At 55.7% G+C, this 18,608-nt stretch overlaps 1 protein-coding gene across 1 annotated transcript in view; it reads left to right on the top strand.

Annotated features, from left to right (window-relative positions):
* The window catches only part of FHDC1 (FH2 domain containing 1), a 39,549-nt gene extending 21,943 nt beyond the window's left edge, over positions 1–17,606 (top strand). The window contains exons 7-12 of the mRNA XM_032955572.2: positions 2,867–2,937; positions 3,636–3,743; positions 6,604–6,674; positions 8,498–8,615; positions 10,163–10,327; positions 10,824–17,606. Coding sequence (XP_032811463.2) covers positions 2,867–2,937; positions 3,636–3,743; positions 6,604–6,674; positions 8,498–8,615; positions 10,163–10,327; positions 10,824–13,376 — 3,086 coding nt within the window. The 3' untranslated portion in view covers positions 13,377–17,606. The remainder of the gene's footprint in view (positions 1–2,866; positions 2,938–3,635; positions 3,744–6,603; positions 6,675–8,497; positions 8,616–10,162; positions 10,328–10,823) is intronic.
* Positions 17,607–18,608: the final 1,002 nt, after the last annotated feature.

The raw sequence follows: 18,608 nt of genomic DNA, 5'->3' as shown, positions 1-18,608 counted from the left end.
GAGCTCACACGGCCGGTTACCGACGGCCCCCATGCCAGGTGTGACCCCATTGAGAAAACTGGAACGCGGAGGGAGTGGGTACTGCCCAGGCACATCTCCACCACCCACCACCCAAACCTTGCGGGGGCCGCGGGAGTTGTTTGACCATACTCCACCACCAGTGGTCAGTGCAGGTCGGTGAAGCGGGAAGAGTGGGTGCACATAATTGGGTTTTAGTAATAAAAAAAAACACAAGCCAGGTGCCACAGGGACCACTGATGATAGCTGTGGCACACTGCCACTACCGCCCCACCCAGACCTGAAGTTGTTTCGCCTTTCACGACCGCTACTCCCACTGTGTGCTGTGATTTATGCGTTGTTTTCAGTGGCGCCGTCCTCGCTTTTATTAATATATGAATGGGGTCTTTCAGGTACTGCCTGATTCGGCTCAAGTCTTACGCACTGTGTCCCAATAAATCAATCAATTAAATCTTTATTTTACGTGCCAATATCGCCGCCAGGATAGTAGGCATCGGTGCACATTTATGACAGAACGGGAACGGTACAGGGGCATGGAGCAACAGAATCATAATATTTATTTATACTGCACGAGGAATCCGATGAGCTATAAAGCTATTTTTCCCAGATGTCCAGTCGGGGCACGGGGTCAGAACGTAACAACAACAAACAGTACAACAAACCTCGATAGGAGTGCAATGTACAGGAACGGAAAGCAAATCACTTACAACTAAAATATATACGAATGCCATCATTCGCCAAATATAAAGGATGCACACGCATATATCTCACCCACACGCGAGTTGTGATGGTCCTTTGAAAAGACGTGTGCGCATTTGTATCGATCACTTCGATGTTTTGTTACAACAAAGTTTCACGCGAACAAACGGGCGCTGACTCGGATAAAAGAGGTCACCGGAGAAGCGGCAAGGGACGCGGTGCTAATGGACGTGAAAGTTCCCCGCGCCGCTGACCCAGCCACAACTGTTTGTGATTTCTCCGTCGCTTGGGAAACCCAAGTCGGGCTCTAGCAGCCTCGGGCGTTTCTTTTTTATTAAATCTGAAAATGCCACACTAAAAAAACGAATCCGCAAAATGTTATACGTGCGTCCTCACAGCCAGGGGTGGATCCGGCAGGGTGGGTTGTTCACGTGTGAGGAGGAGGAGGAGGTTCACGTGTGAGTAGAGGAGGAAGACGCGTTGGCGAGTATCGGTGTCACGTGGCAGGGGTGCAGGCGGCGTGTTAAGCATGGCGTAGCTGGGTGGCTGGGTGGGTATGTGTGTACGTTGAACTTGTTTCTCACCGTACGTAGTCAGCCGTGCTAATCGGAGGTGCAGGGGAAGGATAACAAACTAAACACAGAAAGCAGTTCTCAAGAAATGAGTTTTCACTCAAGATTTGAGAGTGCATAGCCCCCAAGTGGCTTCCTAATATCGGAAGGAAGAGCGTTCCAGACGGCCGCAGAAGCACATCTGCAAGCGCGCGATACAGTGACCACCGTCTTTGTTCGATGGTTCGCCAAAAGCCGCTGCTGCGAGGATGACCACCGGAGTTTCCGTGGTGGTGGTGGTTAATGCTCCTTGACAAGCTTGGTTGCTGGTGGCTGTGTTGCTGGCTACCTGGGTGGCTGGCTGGCTGGCTGAGTGGCTGAGTGGCTACTTGGGTGGCTGAGTGGGTGTGTGACTGGATGGGTGGCTACCTGGGTGGCTGGCTGGCTGGGTGGCTGAGTGGGTGGGTGACTGGCCAAGTGCTTTTGTTCAGAAAAAAAAGAAACATGAGTTGCACCAAAACTGAGGATCAGGGACCCTGAGTGTGTACAACCTAAACAAGCCAGGGTGGGAGTTGTGAAAGGGGGCCCACGTGACCCCCAACTTTACCTGTTGTCCCGTCAACTTATGTTAACCAACCGGTTTGCAGGGACCTCCACGAGTCTCCATTTCGGAGATGCCTACAGCCCGTCCCAAATGAATGCGCACACCGCCAGTGGCAGTGCCGGCGAGTGCACTGGGGCTCACGGCCCAAGGGGCCCAGGAGCTGTTTCGTTCCTTACACCAGGGCCCATAGCAAGGGTCGCTTCACTCACTGCACGCTGTGCCATGCAGACAAAGACGAGCAGGTTGTCCGCGTGTCTCGCACGTCTTGAGCGTGAATTAGGGGTAGACGGACGGAGGAAGGAAGCAAATCGCTCGGTTGAAAATGTCGCCGAGGCAGCAAAAATTGGGGGAGTGTGGTCGGCTTGGGCCTCGGTGCAGGGAGTGAAATGGGGCATCCTGTCCACCTTGCCCCCAGCCCACTCCTCTTCCCAGCCCGTTGCCCGGGCCCCTTCGGTACCATGGGACCCAGCGCAATTGCACCGCCTTCACACTCGATAGCTACGCCAATGGCCATGAATGCATCAGTGCACATGTCGCCCACATGGGCAACACAATGAGGTGTTGTGCTCCGGGCGAGTGTGTGTCTGTGTGTGTGTGTGTCGGTGGGGAGCGGTAGTGTAGTGGTTAGCGCGCTGCACTATTCCCGCTCACGGCCAACACCGGTGGCGATTATCTGAACCGGTCCTGGGCCTCCCCTAGGTCGAATCGGCCTCACATGAGTACCTGGTGCAGCGTGTAAACAACGCCACTGGGGAGATAAAGGCGGTCGGGCGTGGTGCGGGCCACCCACCCCCTCGTGTGCCGTGCCGGCCTTCATAGGTGCTTGCTAACAGCACTTGCCCTTGCCCCAACAGTCTTTTCAGGCTACACGGGGGATCTTTGTCTTTTGTGTGTGTGTGTGTGTCGGCGGAGTGTGACGCTTTGCCGGCGGTTAACGAGTTCGCAAGTTGCGACCCGGTTGACCTCAGCCGTGTCCCCCTCCTGTGACCCGCAGAGCTGCAGGCGTGCGAGCAGCTCCACAAGGTGATCCACCTCGTGCTGAAGGCAGGAAATTACATGAATGCGGTAGGTCAACCGCCTCGATCCCTCGCTTGAAAGAAACAAAGATAGAGTGTGCATGCATCACAATGCATGCGCCGCAGTCAACATCGGTGACGACTATCTATCTGAACCGGCCCTGGGTCTCCTCTTGATTGACTCAGCTTTAAATGAGTACGTAATGCAGTGTGCGAAGCATCGGCCTTAATAGTTGCTCGCTAACAGCACTTGCTCCAACAGTTTGTTAAAGATTTTGATTTAAAGCTTTCGTGACTGCAGGGATTCATATTCTTGGTTCTTTCGGTAAAGTCACGTAGAAGAGAAACAATTAAATAATAAAAATATGAAACAATACAATTCTCACGACGTTTCGACTGCAACACAAGCAATCATCAGGTGTGAAAACCACAGCAAGAAAAATAGTTTATTAAAGACTTTACGGGGGAACGTTATCTTTGTCAATACCCAGTACTTACAACCTAGGTATATAATTTTTTTGCTTGACATTTTTATTTTATATAAGCGCAAAATATCTCGAGTGGTAAAATAGCAGGCTGTGTGTTCCGAGTTCGCACGTTCAAATTACAATGATTATGCCCGTCGCCCGGGGACGATATTTACGATCAACACGGCGGCTGCAGTTGCTGTTGCCTCCTCCTCGTCCCCCCCCTCCTCCCGCTGAGGCTCAACGCACCGCGGCTGACGCCACTGTTGTCCCAACCCAGGGAGGGCACGCAGGAAACGCCGCGGGCTTCAAGATCACGTCGCTGCTGAAACTCGCGGATACGCGCGCCAACAAGCCCGGCATGAGCCTCATGCACTTTGTGGTGATGGTGAGTTCGGGAGAGCGTCGCGCGCGTGTGCGTGCGCACGCAACGATCCCTCGTGTAGCCTTGCGTAGACCGACGGGGACACATGCTGTGAGCGAGCAGCACCGCTGATGGTCGGCAAGGCACACGAGGCCAGCATCCCGCCCGGCCGCATTTGGCTCCCGAGTGGCGGTGTTTGCACATCGCACCAGGTACTCGCTTAAGGCCGAATCGACTTAGGGGAGGCACAGGACCAGTTCAGGTATAGCCGGGTTTATGGCGCAGTGCGTGATCCACCAAGCCCCTCGCACGCACGCGCTTACTGGTGTCGCTCCTGCTTACAGTGACACGTCGCTCTGTGTGCATGTACACACCGCGTCACTGGCACACCACAGCGTAGTTTTTACTGACACCATGGGTGCACGCACCAGGGCACTGACACACATTTGCTGGCACAGCGGAGGATTGGCAATTATAATAATTCATTTTATTCAACCGAGAAAAAAAAAGCCTCCCTTCTTCCGTTGTTATGATTGGCCAATTCTATTTTTGAGTGTTTGGCTGCATGTGGGAAGAAATGGGAGAAACCCCCAGGCATGTCAGGGGATAACACTCAAAGCATGGCACGCATGGATTAAATTCGCTGCTGCTGGATTGTCATCTCAAGCCCACAAACACCCCCCGGTATTCCCAGGCGGTCTCCCATCCAAGTGTTCTCCAGGCTCAACCATCGCGTCGCTTCCGACTTCTGACTACGTGGCAGCAGAGAAATGCAGCACGAGACATTGTATGTCAATGCACTGGCGCCCTGCTGTTCCACCACGGAGCCCCACAGCCACATGGCAGCCCGCTCGCACAAAGTCGCCGCTCGCGCAAAGTCGCCGCGCATCTGAGCAATGTCCACGCTCAAACCTGCATGGCTTCCGAGAGATCTGACGAAGATCGAGCACTTTCAGAGCGATTTGGTCGTTGGCAACGTTACACGCATCTGCACACACGCGCGCACTCTTTACATTGCTGGCACACACGCACATACTCCACACTACTGACACACACACGCACACTCTCCACACTACTGACACACACACCGACATACTCCACACTACTGACACACACACACGCACACACTCCACACTACTGACACACACGCACACTCTCCACACTACTGACACACACACCGACATACTCCACACTACTGACACACACACCGACATACTCCACCCTACTGACACACACACGCACACACTCCACACTACTGACACACACACATGCACATACTCCACACTACTGACACACACACATGCACATACTCCACACTACTGACACACACACATGCACATACTCCATACTACTGACACACACACATGCACATACTCCATACTACTGACACACACACACACTCCACACTAGTGACACACGCACACACTCCACACTAGTGACACACGCACACGAGGAGGGGCACTCGCGAACGCGCTCGCACGCGTTTACCGCGAAGCGCGCAGGATGCGGTGAACCCCGTTCACCGGGGTGCACCCCGCGGCCGTCCTCGCGGAGACGAGGTCACCCAGGGCGTGCGCCGAGCGAGCTGCTCGTTCGCGACTCGCGCTCGGCTCCCGCTGCTGCACGCCGCCTCTTCGCACGCGCCGCGTGAAGTTTTATTCCGCCCGTGGGTAATGGCGATCTTAGGGCGGTGGAGCGGTGGCGCGGTGGTTAGGGCAGTGGCCCGATGCAACCTCGTGGTTGTTTAAAGTGGGGGGAGGGGGGGCGGGGACAAATAAAAGCTTAGGGGGGCACGAGACACTGATCCCCCCCCCACCACCATCCTTGACTCACATAGCGTGGGGTAGAGCTTGCAACTGGCTGACCCCATGCCCCCTACTGCACACTTGTGAAAAAGAGCCTCATGGCTCATCGGATTCCTCCTGCAGTCGAGATGAAGATTCCGATTCTGAGCTTCGTGCCCCAGCGGATTAACACTGACGTTGGCCATGGCTGGGGGGCAATCAAACTCGGGTCGTCGGGATCACAGCGCAGTGCATCAACGACTGCGCCACTACTGCCCGCTAGCTTTTTCACTCGGTATAATGAAACAATGTCGATTGGTATTGCACTTGCGCGCAAATATCAGCATCGTCCCTTCACTTATTTTTTTGTTTAAATATATCTACTATCTCTACCAAGATGTCTGGCCAGAGGGGAAAAGTAGGCCAAACACCTAAGAGGGTCGATGTTGAGCTACCCCAAGTGCTTGCCCTTCCCCCAGCAGTGGTGAGAGTGCGCAAAAGCAGCGCTGCACATTTTTGACCTTTTATATGAAATATCTAAATGCATGTATGAAAAGTGTGCAATCTACGTCGACTCAACCTCAAATGAGCACCTGGTGCAATGTGCAATCATCGCCACTGGGGAGACAAAAGCGGTCGAGCGTGGTGCTGGCCACCCACCCCCCCCCCCCCTCGTGTGCCACAGTGCCGGCCTTCATAGCTTCTCGCTAACAGCACTTGCCCCAACAGTCAGTTCAGGCTGCACACCTCCCAATTAGCGCGGTTGGCTACGTACTGTGCGAAAGAAGTTCGACGTACATACGTGGCTATACGGGGGGGGGGGGAGTTTGGCCGTGTTTGTAATCTGTGGGGCTTATTACATTTACACGTACCGTGCAAGAGAAAAACACATTGCTCTGATCTAAGTGATTGCCACGTGTTGCCTCGCCCACCAGGCTTCGCGTTCGCGACCGATTTTGTGGCCGCGTGAATCTGACCCCCCCCCCCCCCCGTGTCGTGTGCTTGAGCCTCTTTAACACGAGGGGGGGGGGGGCTTTGACGAGCGCAGCGCGATGGTGTGCACGGGGCGCCGACTCTCGTTTTTGTTGTCATTCTTGCAGGAGGCGCAAAAGGTGGACCCCTCCTTGCTGTCTTTCCCGGACAAGTTGGTGCACATTGAAGAAGCGAAGAGGTAAACGCTCTCGGAGAGAGAATGTACTATTCACCTGTGGCCTTCTCTCTCTCTCTCTCTCATCCTGAGGTCTTACCAGGAATGGATTTTGAGGTTAAGGGGCTTAAGGGACGTCGGCTCTGATGTCAAGGGCCCAACATTCCAGAGGAGCCCATGAACAAAAACACGGGTTTTTTTTAATTATTCATAAAAGTGGAACTGTTTATTCATCTTATCGATATATTATTAATAATGTAACACTAGAAATAATACAACCTTTATTATTGCTGTTTGAATGAGATTATTTTAACTATCAACGTCTTACGTAGATTAACCATCTCGTCTTGCACTCATGCGAGGGTTGGCAATGTTGTGTTTGGTGGTTCGCGCACAGCGCTGTGAACCTTGCGAACCCGAGTCCGATTCCTGCTCATGACCAATGACAGTGGCGAAAATCTTGAACTGGTCCTGCTCGCGAAGAGCACTTTCCCCAACAGTCTGCGAAAAGGCTATATGGGGGATCTTTGTCTGTATATGCAAGGGTAGAGGTAGTGGAGATGGGTGTAGGGGAGGAGTCTTTTCTGCTCTGGTGTCCCTGGGGTAAAGATACCTAAATCCGGCCCCGCCTGTAGGCTTCTCAACCCAGGCTCTGACACCAACGATCAGAGCTGGAATCTCTCACCACGCTGGGTCACATCAGTTTGCGCTGTCCTCCTGCGCTAGCGGCTGGCAGGCCCGGGAAGGCATTGTTGTTATTCCTTTGCCGTGGGAACGATGGGATGGCCATTCAAGTGTCAATCAGTGAAGATTGCGCTGTCCGTCCAGCCCCTTGCAGAACCGCTACCTCTCAGATAAAGTACTTAATGGCCGTGATGGCTCGTCACAACGTCTGCAGCTAAGTCGGCAACTTGACGGCATTTCCAGCGGACGGGCATGTCTGTTAAAGGGAGGCACAGCCCACTAAACAAATAACTCTTATCGTGTTGATAGCAGCCTGGGCTCTGTATCCCAGGGTGTCCAACACAAGCTTGAAGCTGAGCTAATGAAAAGTAAATTACTTTCTAGACGTGTTAACATGGTGTGCCATAGCAACGTCACAGCGTTGACGTATTCAAATATATGTGAGTAGTGTCGCAGCAATATAACATAACTAGAGTGCCATAATGGCGTGCTTAACTGCAACTTTAACGTCCATTTTCTTATCAACAAAGCTTCGAACTGGGACACGACCCAGGGTTCCATCAACAAGATAACAGAAGTTTGTTTTTTGGGTTGTGTCCTTCATTAAGCACCGCTTTGTGACAGTGGGGGCGAAACAACAGGAAGGTTCGCCAGCAGTGGCGTAGCTATCAAAGTGTGCAGGCGGTACAACTGTCACTGGGACCCACGGGCCAGACGGAGTCAGGCGCAAGGGGAGGGTAGGCCCATTTCTAAACTAATTTTTTTTTTACAAGGTAAGGCCCACTGAACTATTCCATAGCTCTTTTTCAGAAGTGACCTGGCCACGAATGATAGCTCAACAAAGTAGCTTATCATTGAGTGAACATTTATAGCAGCCAAATATACCCTAAACGCGTGATGTTGATTCTAAATTTGGAGGGGAAATCCGGAGAACCCGGAGAAAAAAGAATCCACGTGACCACAGGGGAGAGAGACACCGCAAACTCCAAATATAAATGAGTGTCAGGGTAGGGATCGAACCCACGACCTCCTGTATACAAGGCGAGGGAGTTAACATCTCGCAACCACGATGCCCCACTGTTTCAACCGCACCGCGCCGCCGGTCGCTGGACCAGCGATTGACGGGAGGCGCCGTTGCTGTGTCGTCGTTGCCCGTGACCCAGGCTCTCGGTGGAGACGATGGAGCTGGAGCTGGAGAACATGAGCCAGAAGATCGCCTCGCTCCGCCAGAAAGTGCGCGCCGACCCTCAGCTCAGCCTTCAGATGGATTCCTTCTTCCAGGTGCCGGCAAGGAAACAAACTCAGGCATCCGGTCATCCGTTGAGCGTCGACGGTGTGACACAAATCGCCTGCGACCAGATCAGAATGTGCCCGCTCCCGTCGTTTTCTCGGAAGCTAAGCAGAGTTGGGAAAGGATAGTGCCTGGGATGGGCGACCACCATGCACAAGCAGGTTGTCGTGTAGGGCGACGGGGCGACATTGGTGGGCAGCAGAGGGCAGCGCAGCAAAACCCATCGTTGTACTGCGCCTTTCTCCCACATCTATGTGCCCCGTCTTCACCGATCCACACCGTTCAGAGCGGTGAAGTATGGCCAAACAACCCTCATGACCCTCACGGTGTGATGAGTCATGGGGGTTATACAAGTACACTTTTAGCACGAACTGATTCTTAACTTTTCTAGCCAATCAGACAAGGGGATTTTGCCACAATTCTGGGATATGGATCAATGTCTTATCCACCTGTCCATCATTTCAGTTGAGCAGCTTTGATATTTTTTTTTACATTAACCGCTGTGTGGGCGGTGGCTCTAGAAGAGCTTCATTGTCTATAAGCTAAGCATTGTACAATAAGGCATGAGCAGAGGCAGCGATTGATGTGCTTTGGCTCACCTCCAACGTTTAAAACATACTTCTTAGTGGAGCTTGCGTCTCCGAACCAGTGAGTTTGAGGAAGGGCAAAGCTGCTTCATCATCATCACGATCATCACTCGCAACCTTTATCTCTCCACTGCTGAATGAAGGTCTCCCTAGACCACCACAACAGCCCAGCCCTTACTTACAACCCTTACTAGTTGGCTGTGTCGGGTGGTGGCGGGTTTTAACGACACATTTGTATATTTACGCGATCTAACCCAAAAACACCTCTATTATGAATGTATTGTTTGTCCCCCTCCATGGATGTGCCACGTGCGTTCTCACCGTTGCTGTCCAAAGTTGTGACGGCCTCCCATCTCCGCGTTTGTGTCGCGTCAGTGTCCATCGCGTTGACTCGCTCAACACGATGGGGCGTTTTTTTTTTCTTACAAATAATTTGCCCGGGCCAAGTTTCGATGGAGAAATACATTTTAGGCCAATGTCGATTTATGTTGAGGCGGTATTCTCGATTACGCCTGTAAATGCATTTGTTATTGTTATTGTTGTTGCTGCTCTGATTTCTCTTCGCCTCATTGTTATGCTCTATACTACTTTAACTTTCTTGTCGCTTCATTGAGCCGGGGCACTTTCCCCCCCTGAGCTCCCCACCCAGTGGGCCTGTAAATGCAGTGGAGAGAAAAAAATAAACTTGAACATCGGAATGTGCACTTCAGCCTCATTTGGGAACGACTGCACGACCCCCAGACAAAGTTGCCACTTTTAAATCGACGCCGCACGGAAGCCTCAAACACGAGTCGAATCTTCAAACTCGATTGGTTGCAGGCGCACGATTCACATCGCCGCTGTCGTCGCTGACTCTCTCCCTTTTTTTGTTTGGCATTGCGTGCGCTCCGTCACGCGTGCTTTGCGTCACACGTGTGCGTTCATGTCCGGCCGCGGGTGGCGTGGATCAGGAGGCATCGCGCACCATGGCAGAGCTGGGGCGCCGCCGGACGGTGCTCCGCGCCGACACTCGCTCGCTCGCCAGCTTCCTCTGCGAGGACGAGGACGGCTTCTCGCTGCAGGAGTGCTTTGGCATCTTCCACAGCTTCTGCGCCAAGGTCCGGAACGCCATCAAGGTACGCACCGGACTTCCCCGCCCCCCCCCTCCACCCCTCTTGTGCTTGTTAAAAGAAAGCAAAGGCCAAGCCTGCGATATTCCAACTGTAAGCGCTGTAAATAGGGGCGAGTATAACCTGCAACTTTGGCCAGGTTTGTTTATATTTGGAATTGAATCGCATGTCGGAATACGTGAGTTTATATAAAATTATAAGATAAGGTAAACGCTGAACCACCCCACGCCCTCGCTTGGCCAGCGGTGGCAGTGGCGTGGTTGACGTGGAATCTGGTGCGAGGAATTAAATAGGGCCCTTCTGTCCAAATTCCCCTTTTCTCATAGCCCGGTGCCTTTGCTCCCCTAGCCCGTCGGCTCTGGTGCAGTTGCACTGCCTGCGCATCCCGATAGCTACGCCAGTGGCCACGATTTTAGCAGCGTGAGTGCCGTCACCCGTGGCTACGCGCTCACAACGTGCCTCCGTGCCGCCGCCAAATCTCCATCCCTCCACTCCCCGGCAGGAGAACCGCGAGCGCGAGATGAATGAGCTGCGGCAGCAGCGCACGCGGGAGGCGTCCTCGCTACCGCCGGGAGCCAAGCGGCGCTCGCTGGCCTTCCCCGCGGACGAGCCGGTTCCCCGGGGCAGCAGCAGCGGCAGCGAGGTCGACCCGGAGCAGGCTCTGCCCGAGTCGCCCGTCGCCGGCACGTCGCCCGTGACGCCCGTCTCGCCGATGCTCGCGCTCTCCCGCACCTCGGTCGGGTCCACCAATGCACGGCGTAGCAGGCGGCTGCCGTCGGAGCTGGGTGGCCGTGACCTCTTGCACTTTCTGCACGCGTCGCCGCCGGTGTCGCCGCCGATGACGGCGGCCGGCGAGCCGAGCGAGCGGGACTTCGACAGCGACCGGGAGAGGGAGCACAGGCCGCTCGCAAAGTCCAGCAGCCTCCGTCGCAGCGGCGACCTCGTCAGGAATCAGCGCGCCACCAGCCTCACGAACCGCCTGGCGTGGCAGGACGGAGACGCGGAGAGGCCCCTGGGCAGGGCGGTCGAGAGGAGCAGCAGCAGCAGCGCCGGCTGCGGCGAGACGGTGGCGAGGCGCTACGACTGGGAGGGCGTCACCGCGAGGCCGTACAGGCGGAGCGCCGACATCGGAGGCGGCGTGAGCGGCGCGATCTCTGACTTGGAGAAGGCGCTGGGCATCGCGCTGGGCGCCGCGCACAATGACACGAGGAGCGCCAGCCCCGCCGCCGGAACCGCGCCCTGGGCCGCCCCCGTGGCCAGGCGGTACGGGCGAGTGGAACCCGTGACCTCGGAGCCGGATGTCGCGTCCGCCGCCCCTGATCATCGCCAGGACGGCGCGACGGCCCCGTCGCCGAGCGCGACAAAATACGAGCGCATCAACGGCGTGGTCGAGCGGCGCGAGCTCGTCAAGGGCTTGAAGTCCTACGATGGCGCTGTCATCGAGGTCGCGCCTCAGCAGCCGGAGGAGCCGGGCGACGTCGTCCTCGTAGACCTGGAGACGACAAAAGACGAACTCCCCAAGACGTGGAGGGCCGTGGCGGAACCTTCGCAGGAAATCGACGCCGGCCCAGCGCCGATGACAGAACGGCCAGCTGACGTCCCGGCACCGGCCGGCAGCGATAAGCCTGATGCAGAGGTGCAGATGGTTTACTACGTGTGTGGGTCACAGCCCAACGCACCCACTGCAGAGCCACCAAGGGCAGGCACGGATGCTCGGGGGGGTTCTCCGGATCTCGCTGTCATTAACGAGGCCTCGCAAGCGAGCGAAACCGGCGAGTCGAGCTGCTCTGACGAAGCAGTCGAGCGCCGCGTCTCTCTTGACAGCGCGGAGGAAGAAGCGCCAGTCTCGGCGCCGCCTGAACACCACGACCAACCAGCGCCGACCGATGATCCCCGGGAAGAATCGGACACGGAAGTGGCGCCGAAGGCGCGGGAGGAGCCGAGGAGGGAGACTCCGCCGCCCGTTGTGGGCTTGCGGCAAGTGAAGTCAAAGGTGGCCGCCTTCGTCCAGAGAACGCGGAGTTACAACGTGACGGCGGAGCCCATCAGGCCCAGGCCCGTGGGGGGTGCGAGCTCGTCGGGCGCCGTGACAATGAAACCGGCGAGCAACAGGACAACGTTCAGCACGTCTGCGACGGCCTCGCCCGCCAAACCGGTCAAGGCGGCAAGCGTCAAGCCCGAGACGTCGTCCTACCTGCAACGGGGCAGCCCCTTCCGGCGGTCCGTGATGTCTCCGAATCCAAAGTCGCCGCCAACGCCGTCCAATCGCAAACCGGACGTGGAGCGCGGCGGATGCAGGAAGCCGCAGGCAGCGCTCTCGGTGCCCGACGTGCGAGATGGCGCCAGCTCCGTCGAAAGGAAAAACCCGGTGAGCAAATTGCGAGCGACGTCGGGAACGGGAGGGGGCAGCACGACGGACGTCCGCGGGCCGCTGAACCGGTCCGACAGGCTGAGGGCGACAGTGCGGGTGAAGGCCGGGGCGCCCGTCGAGGGCGGCGGAGTCACGGGCCCGCGTCCCTCCGCCGCGCGGCCCTCCTCCGTCGTCGAGCGGTCGCAGAGCTTTGGCATTTCCGCCAGGAAGCCTCCCGAGGGCGGCAACAAAGTCACGCGGTCCGAGTCTCAGCGGACCGACGGCAAAGGCGCAACCTCTCCCACCTCTCCCATTTGCCTTGACCACTCGAGGCAAGTGAAATCCCCGGATCTGAAAGCCGGCTTCGTCGTTCGGTTGTCGGCGGTGACGCCGAGGCACGGCCTCGCACGGAACCACCTGTCCGCCTCCTCGTCGCAGCTGGGACCGAGGAAGTCGTCGTCGTCGGATCTGCCGGAACTGAGCCGGCACTGCGGCCCCGCGGCGCGGACGGACGGGCCGCAGGCCGGGCCAAGGGACGGCACCGTGAGCCCCGCGTCGTCGGACGGGCCCAGGAATTTGTCCGCCAGGGCCGCTGCCCGGGTGGCGGCGGCGGCGCCGCTGAAACCCGCGATGGGAATTCGGAGAACATCGTCGGAGAAATGTAGCCCCACGGACAACAGGCCGGGCCGGCCCCTATGGAAGTAGAGAAAATTGACGGTGATGAAAGTTAACAGATGGAAGAAGAAAAAAAATACGAAAAAAGAGTCACGTATAGCAAACGCTGAAGCGAGCCAGATTATCTGACCGACGTACCTTCACAGCAAACGCGCGGACTCGTCGTGCCGGCGAGGTCCCGACGGAGTCGAGGTCGACCGCGGCGACCGCTCACCGTGCGCTTTGTGCCACCCTGTGCCTTCCGTGCCAGCAGCGGTGGGGTCCCCGTGCGAGGGACTCTTGATAACGTCACGCTGGGAAACAAATACCTTTGCCTCACATCTCAGGTGCTGCTCTGTTTCTTTTACACACACGGTCCAAACGATATTCGCTTGAGTACTTATCGGAGAACGAGTGTAATGAGCGTATACCTTTCGGCTACATCTCTGGCCGTGATGTATTGAGAACTCAATCACGTGATGCACTGGTTTTCCTCGAGTGATGTGGAGCCACAAAAGTTGATATTTGTTAACATGGTACACGCACACACACACACACATCGTACACACACACATTGTACACACACACCGTACACACATACACTGTACACACACACGCGCAGTACACACTGCGGTTACGCATCAAAAGGTGTTGTCTCAGTGTATGGTGCATGTGTCTCTCACGAGTTGTATCCAGATTCTGTCTCCATATCACGAGACACCGCTCACGCCTCTTTCCCTATTCACGCGGAGAATGCCGAGAAGTTGGTACGCATGGCAGCCTGGACCGTGGTAGGCATGGCAACCTTGACCGTGGTAGGCATGGCAGCCTGGACCGTGGTAGGCATGGCAACCTTGACCGTGGTAGGCATGGCAACCTTGACCGTGGTAGGCATGGTAACCTTGACCGTGGTAGGCATGACAACCTTGACCGTGGTAGACATGGCAACCTTGACCGTGGTAGGCATAGCAACCTTGACCGTGGTAGGCATGGCAATCTTGACCGTGGTAGGCATGGCAACATTGACCGTGGTAGGCATGGCAACCTTGACCGTGGTAGGCATGGCAACCTTGACCGTGGTAGGCATAGCAACCTTAACCGTGGTAGGCATAGCAACCTTAACCGTGGTAGGGATGGCAACCTTGACCGTGGTAGGCATGGCAACCTTAACCGTGATAGGGATGGCAACCTTGACCGTGGTAGGCATGGCAACATTGACCGTGGTAGGCATGGCAACCTTGACCGTGGTAGGCATGGCAACCTTGACCGTGGTAGGCATAGCAACCTTAACCGTAGTAGGGATGGCAACCTTGACCGTGGTAGGCATGGCAACCTTGACCGTGGTAGGCATGGCAACCTTGACCGTGGTAGGCATGGCAACCTTGACCGTAGTAGGCATGGCAACCTTGACCGTGGTAGGCATAGCAACCTTGACCGTGGTAGGCATGGCAACCTTGCTTGCTAAGACGGGGGGCGGGTGGGGGGCAGCAGCCAGGGCCACCCGGTAAACGTGGAACGTTCGGTCAACGCTGGGCCACCCCGTTGCTCCAACGGCTCCAACCACGTGCCAATGTCGGCCCAACGTTGCGCGCTTACTGGGACGGCGGCGGCGGCGGGCTCCACCGTGGCCACGGACGTGCACTCTGACGAAGCTGGTGCACGGAACGAGAGCAACAGAAGCAGTCCGTGTAGCCCTTTACGAGCCGTGCCACGCGCGCCCCTTCCCGTCGCGTCGATGGGAGCAGGGGAGCAGGAAGCGTTCGGTGGCTATGGGGTTGGGTGGCTCACGATCAACACCGGTGACGATTATTTGAACCGATCTTGGGCCTCCTCTAGGTCGACTCAGCCTCAAATGAGTATCTGGGGAGACAAAGGCGGCCGGGCGTGCTGCTCGCCACCCACCCCAATGTGCGCCGTGCCGGCCTTCATAGGTGCTTGCTAACAGCACTTGCCCCAACAGTCTGTTACAGGCTACACGGGGGATCTTTGTTTTGGTGGGTCATTCGCGGAGGGGGTCGTGACGGCACCCTTGCTCGGTGCGGCAGCAGCACCACGTGGGGGAGGCAGTGCCGCGTGTGATGCGGCACGTGTCGGGCCGTCCGTCTCTCCGCAGATGTTCGGGAACGACTTTGAAAGTTGAAGGGACAGTCTCGGTTTTTTTTTGTAGACGAATGATGAGAATCTCATCGGATGGAGGAATGTGTCAAGGAACCGAAGGGGTCCATGATTGGTAATTTTTAATGGGGGGGAAGGGGGGAGTCCAGTACATGAATTGTCGCCACTGTCTAAAGTTTTAGGGTAGCGACCCCCCTGAGCCACCGCTCCATCCACTATCCCCTCCGTGCCACAGAAACTAACGGCTGAATTGAAGCGTTGAATCGTACGCGCTGGGCACACACACACGGGCACACACACACGGGCACACACACACGCGGGCACACACACACACGGGCACACACAGACACGGGCACACACACACACACTCGCGCCAGCCGTTCGTTTAGTTACTGCAGCGAGAAACCACGGGTGGAGCGGACACAGAACTACCTCCAAGCTCCACGCCAGCCAGCCCGCAACAACGAGACAACACATCGACAATGTCGATTCGGGGACAAGGCAACACGGAACGGAGCAATGAGAACCGCGCAGCAACAACAAAAAAGGCGGAAGAAAAAATAAACAAAACCGGGAGGAAATTCTGGGAGTCACCAAAGATCGCGCCGATTCAATGTCTCCCCCGCCACTCCTAGCCCCACAGCCGCGCTTTCCACGTTGCCGACAGAGCGCATGGGGGGGGGAGGCGGTCGCACTCTGTGGCCCGGCGCTGTGAGCGAGTGCGGCCCTGGGCCCTCGTGGCTACCGCTGCCTCGCTTAGCGCGGCCTTTCCTGCCGACACAAGCGGGGAGAAGGGGGTCGCAGGCGTGGCCCCCAGCCTGCACGGAGGGGCGTCTGGGTTTGAAGGGTCCAGAGTCACGGCGAGACACACCCGCGTTTCGTTTTGGGATGCACTGTTGGCAAAGTAACGTCGAACAATGTACCCCCACGACCAGCACTCGTCCATCAAGTGGATTGACAAAAGGGCTGTGTGTTAAACAACACAAATAATAAAAATGCTACTATTTAGAATTATTATTTGAATTCAGGGAATGGCCTGAAATGAAGCTGGTTCGAGTGTGTTGGACAATGTATCAATCCAGCCGTGGTTACTACTCCTTTGGACAAATATAAAACGAGTGGCCGTCTGCGGCCCATATGCTTGAATGATGTTTGCTGCGCTCGGATTATGACATTGATTGAGATGTGTTTTCTATCACGCGTGTTATGTCACGGACAGGTTGGAGCGTTACTTCATTATTCTCACTCCTACTCCCTCACTTACCTACTGGTGTCCCCCTCCCTTACTAATGACTTACGCCTGGATTAATGAAGGCTGCTAACAAACGAACTCGGGACCAAGAGAGATGTACAATCTGAAGGAATCGCTGTGATCCCAGACCGTCAGGGGAAGAGAGGTCGAGATTTCGTGTCTGACTGTGATACGAGATTTGTCAACTTGTTTTTTTTAATGAGTGTTGTTGTTTAATGACACTTGCCAATTACGTTTATATAAACGAAAGCTGTCTATTGTATAAAGGTCGTCTATCAATGTCGTGTATCAATGTGAATGCGGACTCTCTACGTCGGCTCGTGGAAACACGCTCCACGCGACACCTCGTGCGGTGGTGAGTCTGCGGTGTAGGTGAGTGAGTCTGTAGTGTAGGTGAGTGAGTCTGCGGTGTAGGTGAGTGAGTCTGTAGTGTAGGTGAGTGAGTCTGTAGTGTAGGTGAGTGAGTCTGCGGTGTAGGTGAGTGAGTCTGCGGTGTAGGTGAGTGAGTCTGTAGTGTAGGTGAGTCTGTAGTGTAGGTGAGTGAGTCTGTAGTGTAGGTGAGTGAGTCTGTCACGTGGGTGCACTCTCCGTCCCGTGCCTTCTGCCTGAGCCCACGTGACACCTTCAGGTGCACAGCTGAAGAGGGCCACGTGCCGGGTGGCGTGACATTCGCAGAGTTTGCCGGGTGCCGTTTCGTTAGCCCGAGAGCGACGCGAAAACGACGTTCGGATTAACGTACAGCTGCTTGACTCCCGCAGCCCCCTTCCTCCTACTACTGCCCCACGGCCCTCGCCCTAACCCCACTCGAGGTGGCCCCAGTTCGGCGCGGAATAAATTATAGTGCGGGGCGCGGGCGAGACGTCGGCGGGACTCCGCTGCGTGCTTGTAAATAAATGCGCGTCACGACTACCGACCCTCGCAATCCCGCGTTTAATTATCGTTTTTTTTCTTCATCTGTTGCTTTTTTGATGAATTCATCGATTGATTGGTTTGATTTAATTCATTGTACCAGCAAGAGATTTATCAGTTGGACCAGAATTAAATGCATGGGGGGAGGGGGGGGGCGTCTAAGATTGAGAACTTCTGAGCAACGAGGTAATCGTTTCAGGATTAGAAATGCAGATCCGCTGGTTCGTGTAGCTCGACGGGTTTAGAAACCCTCCCCGCTTTAGGCGTGCGTGGAGGGAACAGCCGCGGGATCCACGCGCTACGCCGAACGCGAGAACATTTCGCTCGGGGTGGAACAAACGCGGAGATTGCCACGTCCTGCGGCCTCTGCTGGGGTCGTGTTCAGCCTGACGCGGCCCGCCTTCTAAGAGGCCCAGCGGTGTTCAGGTACGCATGGGACACTCGCTTTGTGAACGTTACTCGCGTGATGACGATGCCGTTGGTAGTGGCGCACAAGCACAATTAACACACACACCCACACCCTCTGTCAAAGGCACTGCCTTCAAATAAAAACGTACTGGATATAATCGGCGTCGTTTCGGGCAATGGCCCTCCTCCATAGTGCATAAAACCCAATGCGCTATGCAGCAGAGCCATTGGACGGAACGACGCCGATTACGTCGTTTGCTATGAAGGCAGTGTTGTTGACGAGTGTGTTTAGTTTGTTTGGTTTCGCAAGTGATCCCTTTCGCTCAGTTACGCAGTCCAAAGGCCAGAGCAGACGTTGTTACCACGTTATGGTGGCCCATTACCAAATGATAAAAGTGCTGTATTACGTCGGATCCCTGAAGCTAAGCTGGTTTTGAGCGTGGCTAGTATTTGGATGGGTGACCAGGTGGGAATGGCAAGAATTGGCATGCATCTCAAGGTGACCAGGACATGGCTGTAGAGCAGTGGGTTTTGAATATATCCTGCATGTACAAGCCTTGAGTGTTACCCCTATTATGCGTAGGGATTGATTGAACATC

This window comes from Petromyzon marinus, chromosome 16 (genome assembly GCF_048934315.1).
Source record: "Petromyzon marinus isolate PM22_M1 ecotype Great Lakes invasive population chromosome 16, UKy_Petmar_22M1.pri1.0, whole genome shotgun sequence".
Taxonomy (NCBI): Eukaryota; Metazoa; Chordata; class Hyperoartia; order Petromyzontiformes; family Petromyzontidae; genus Petromyzon; species Petromyzon marinus.
This window is presented reverse-complemented; position numbering and strand designations above follow the sequence as displayed.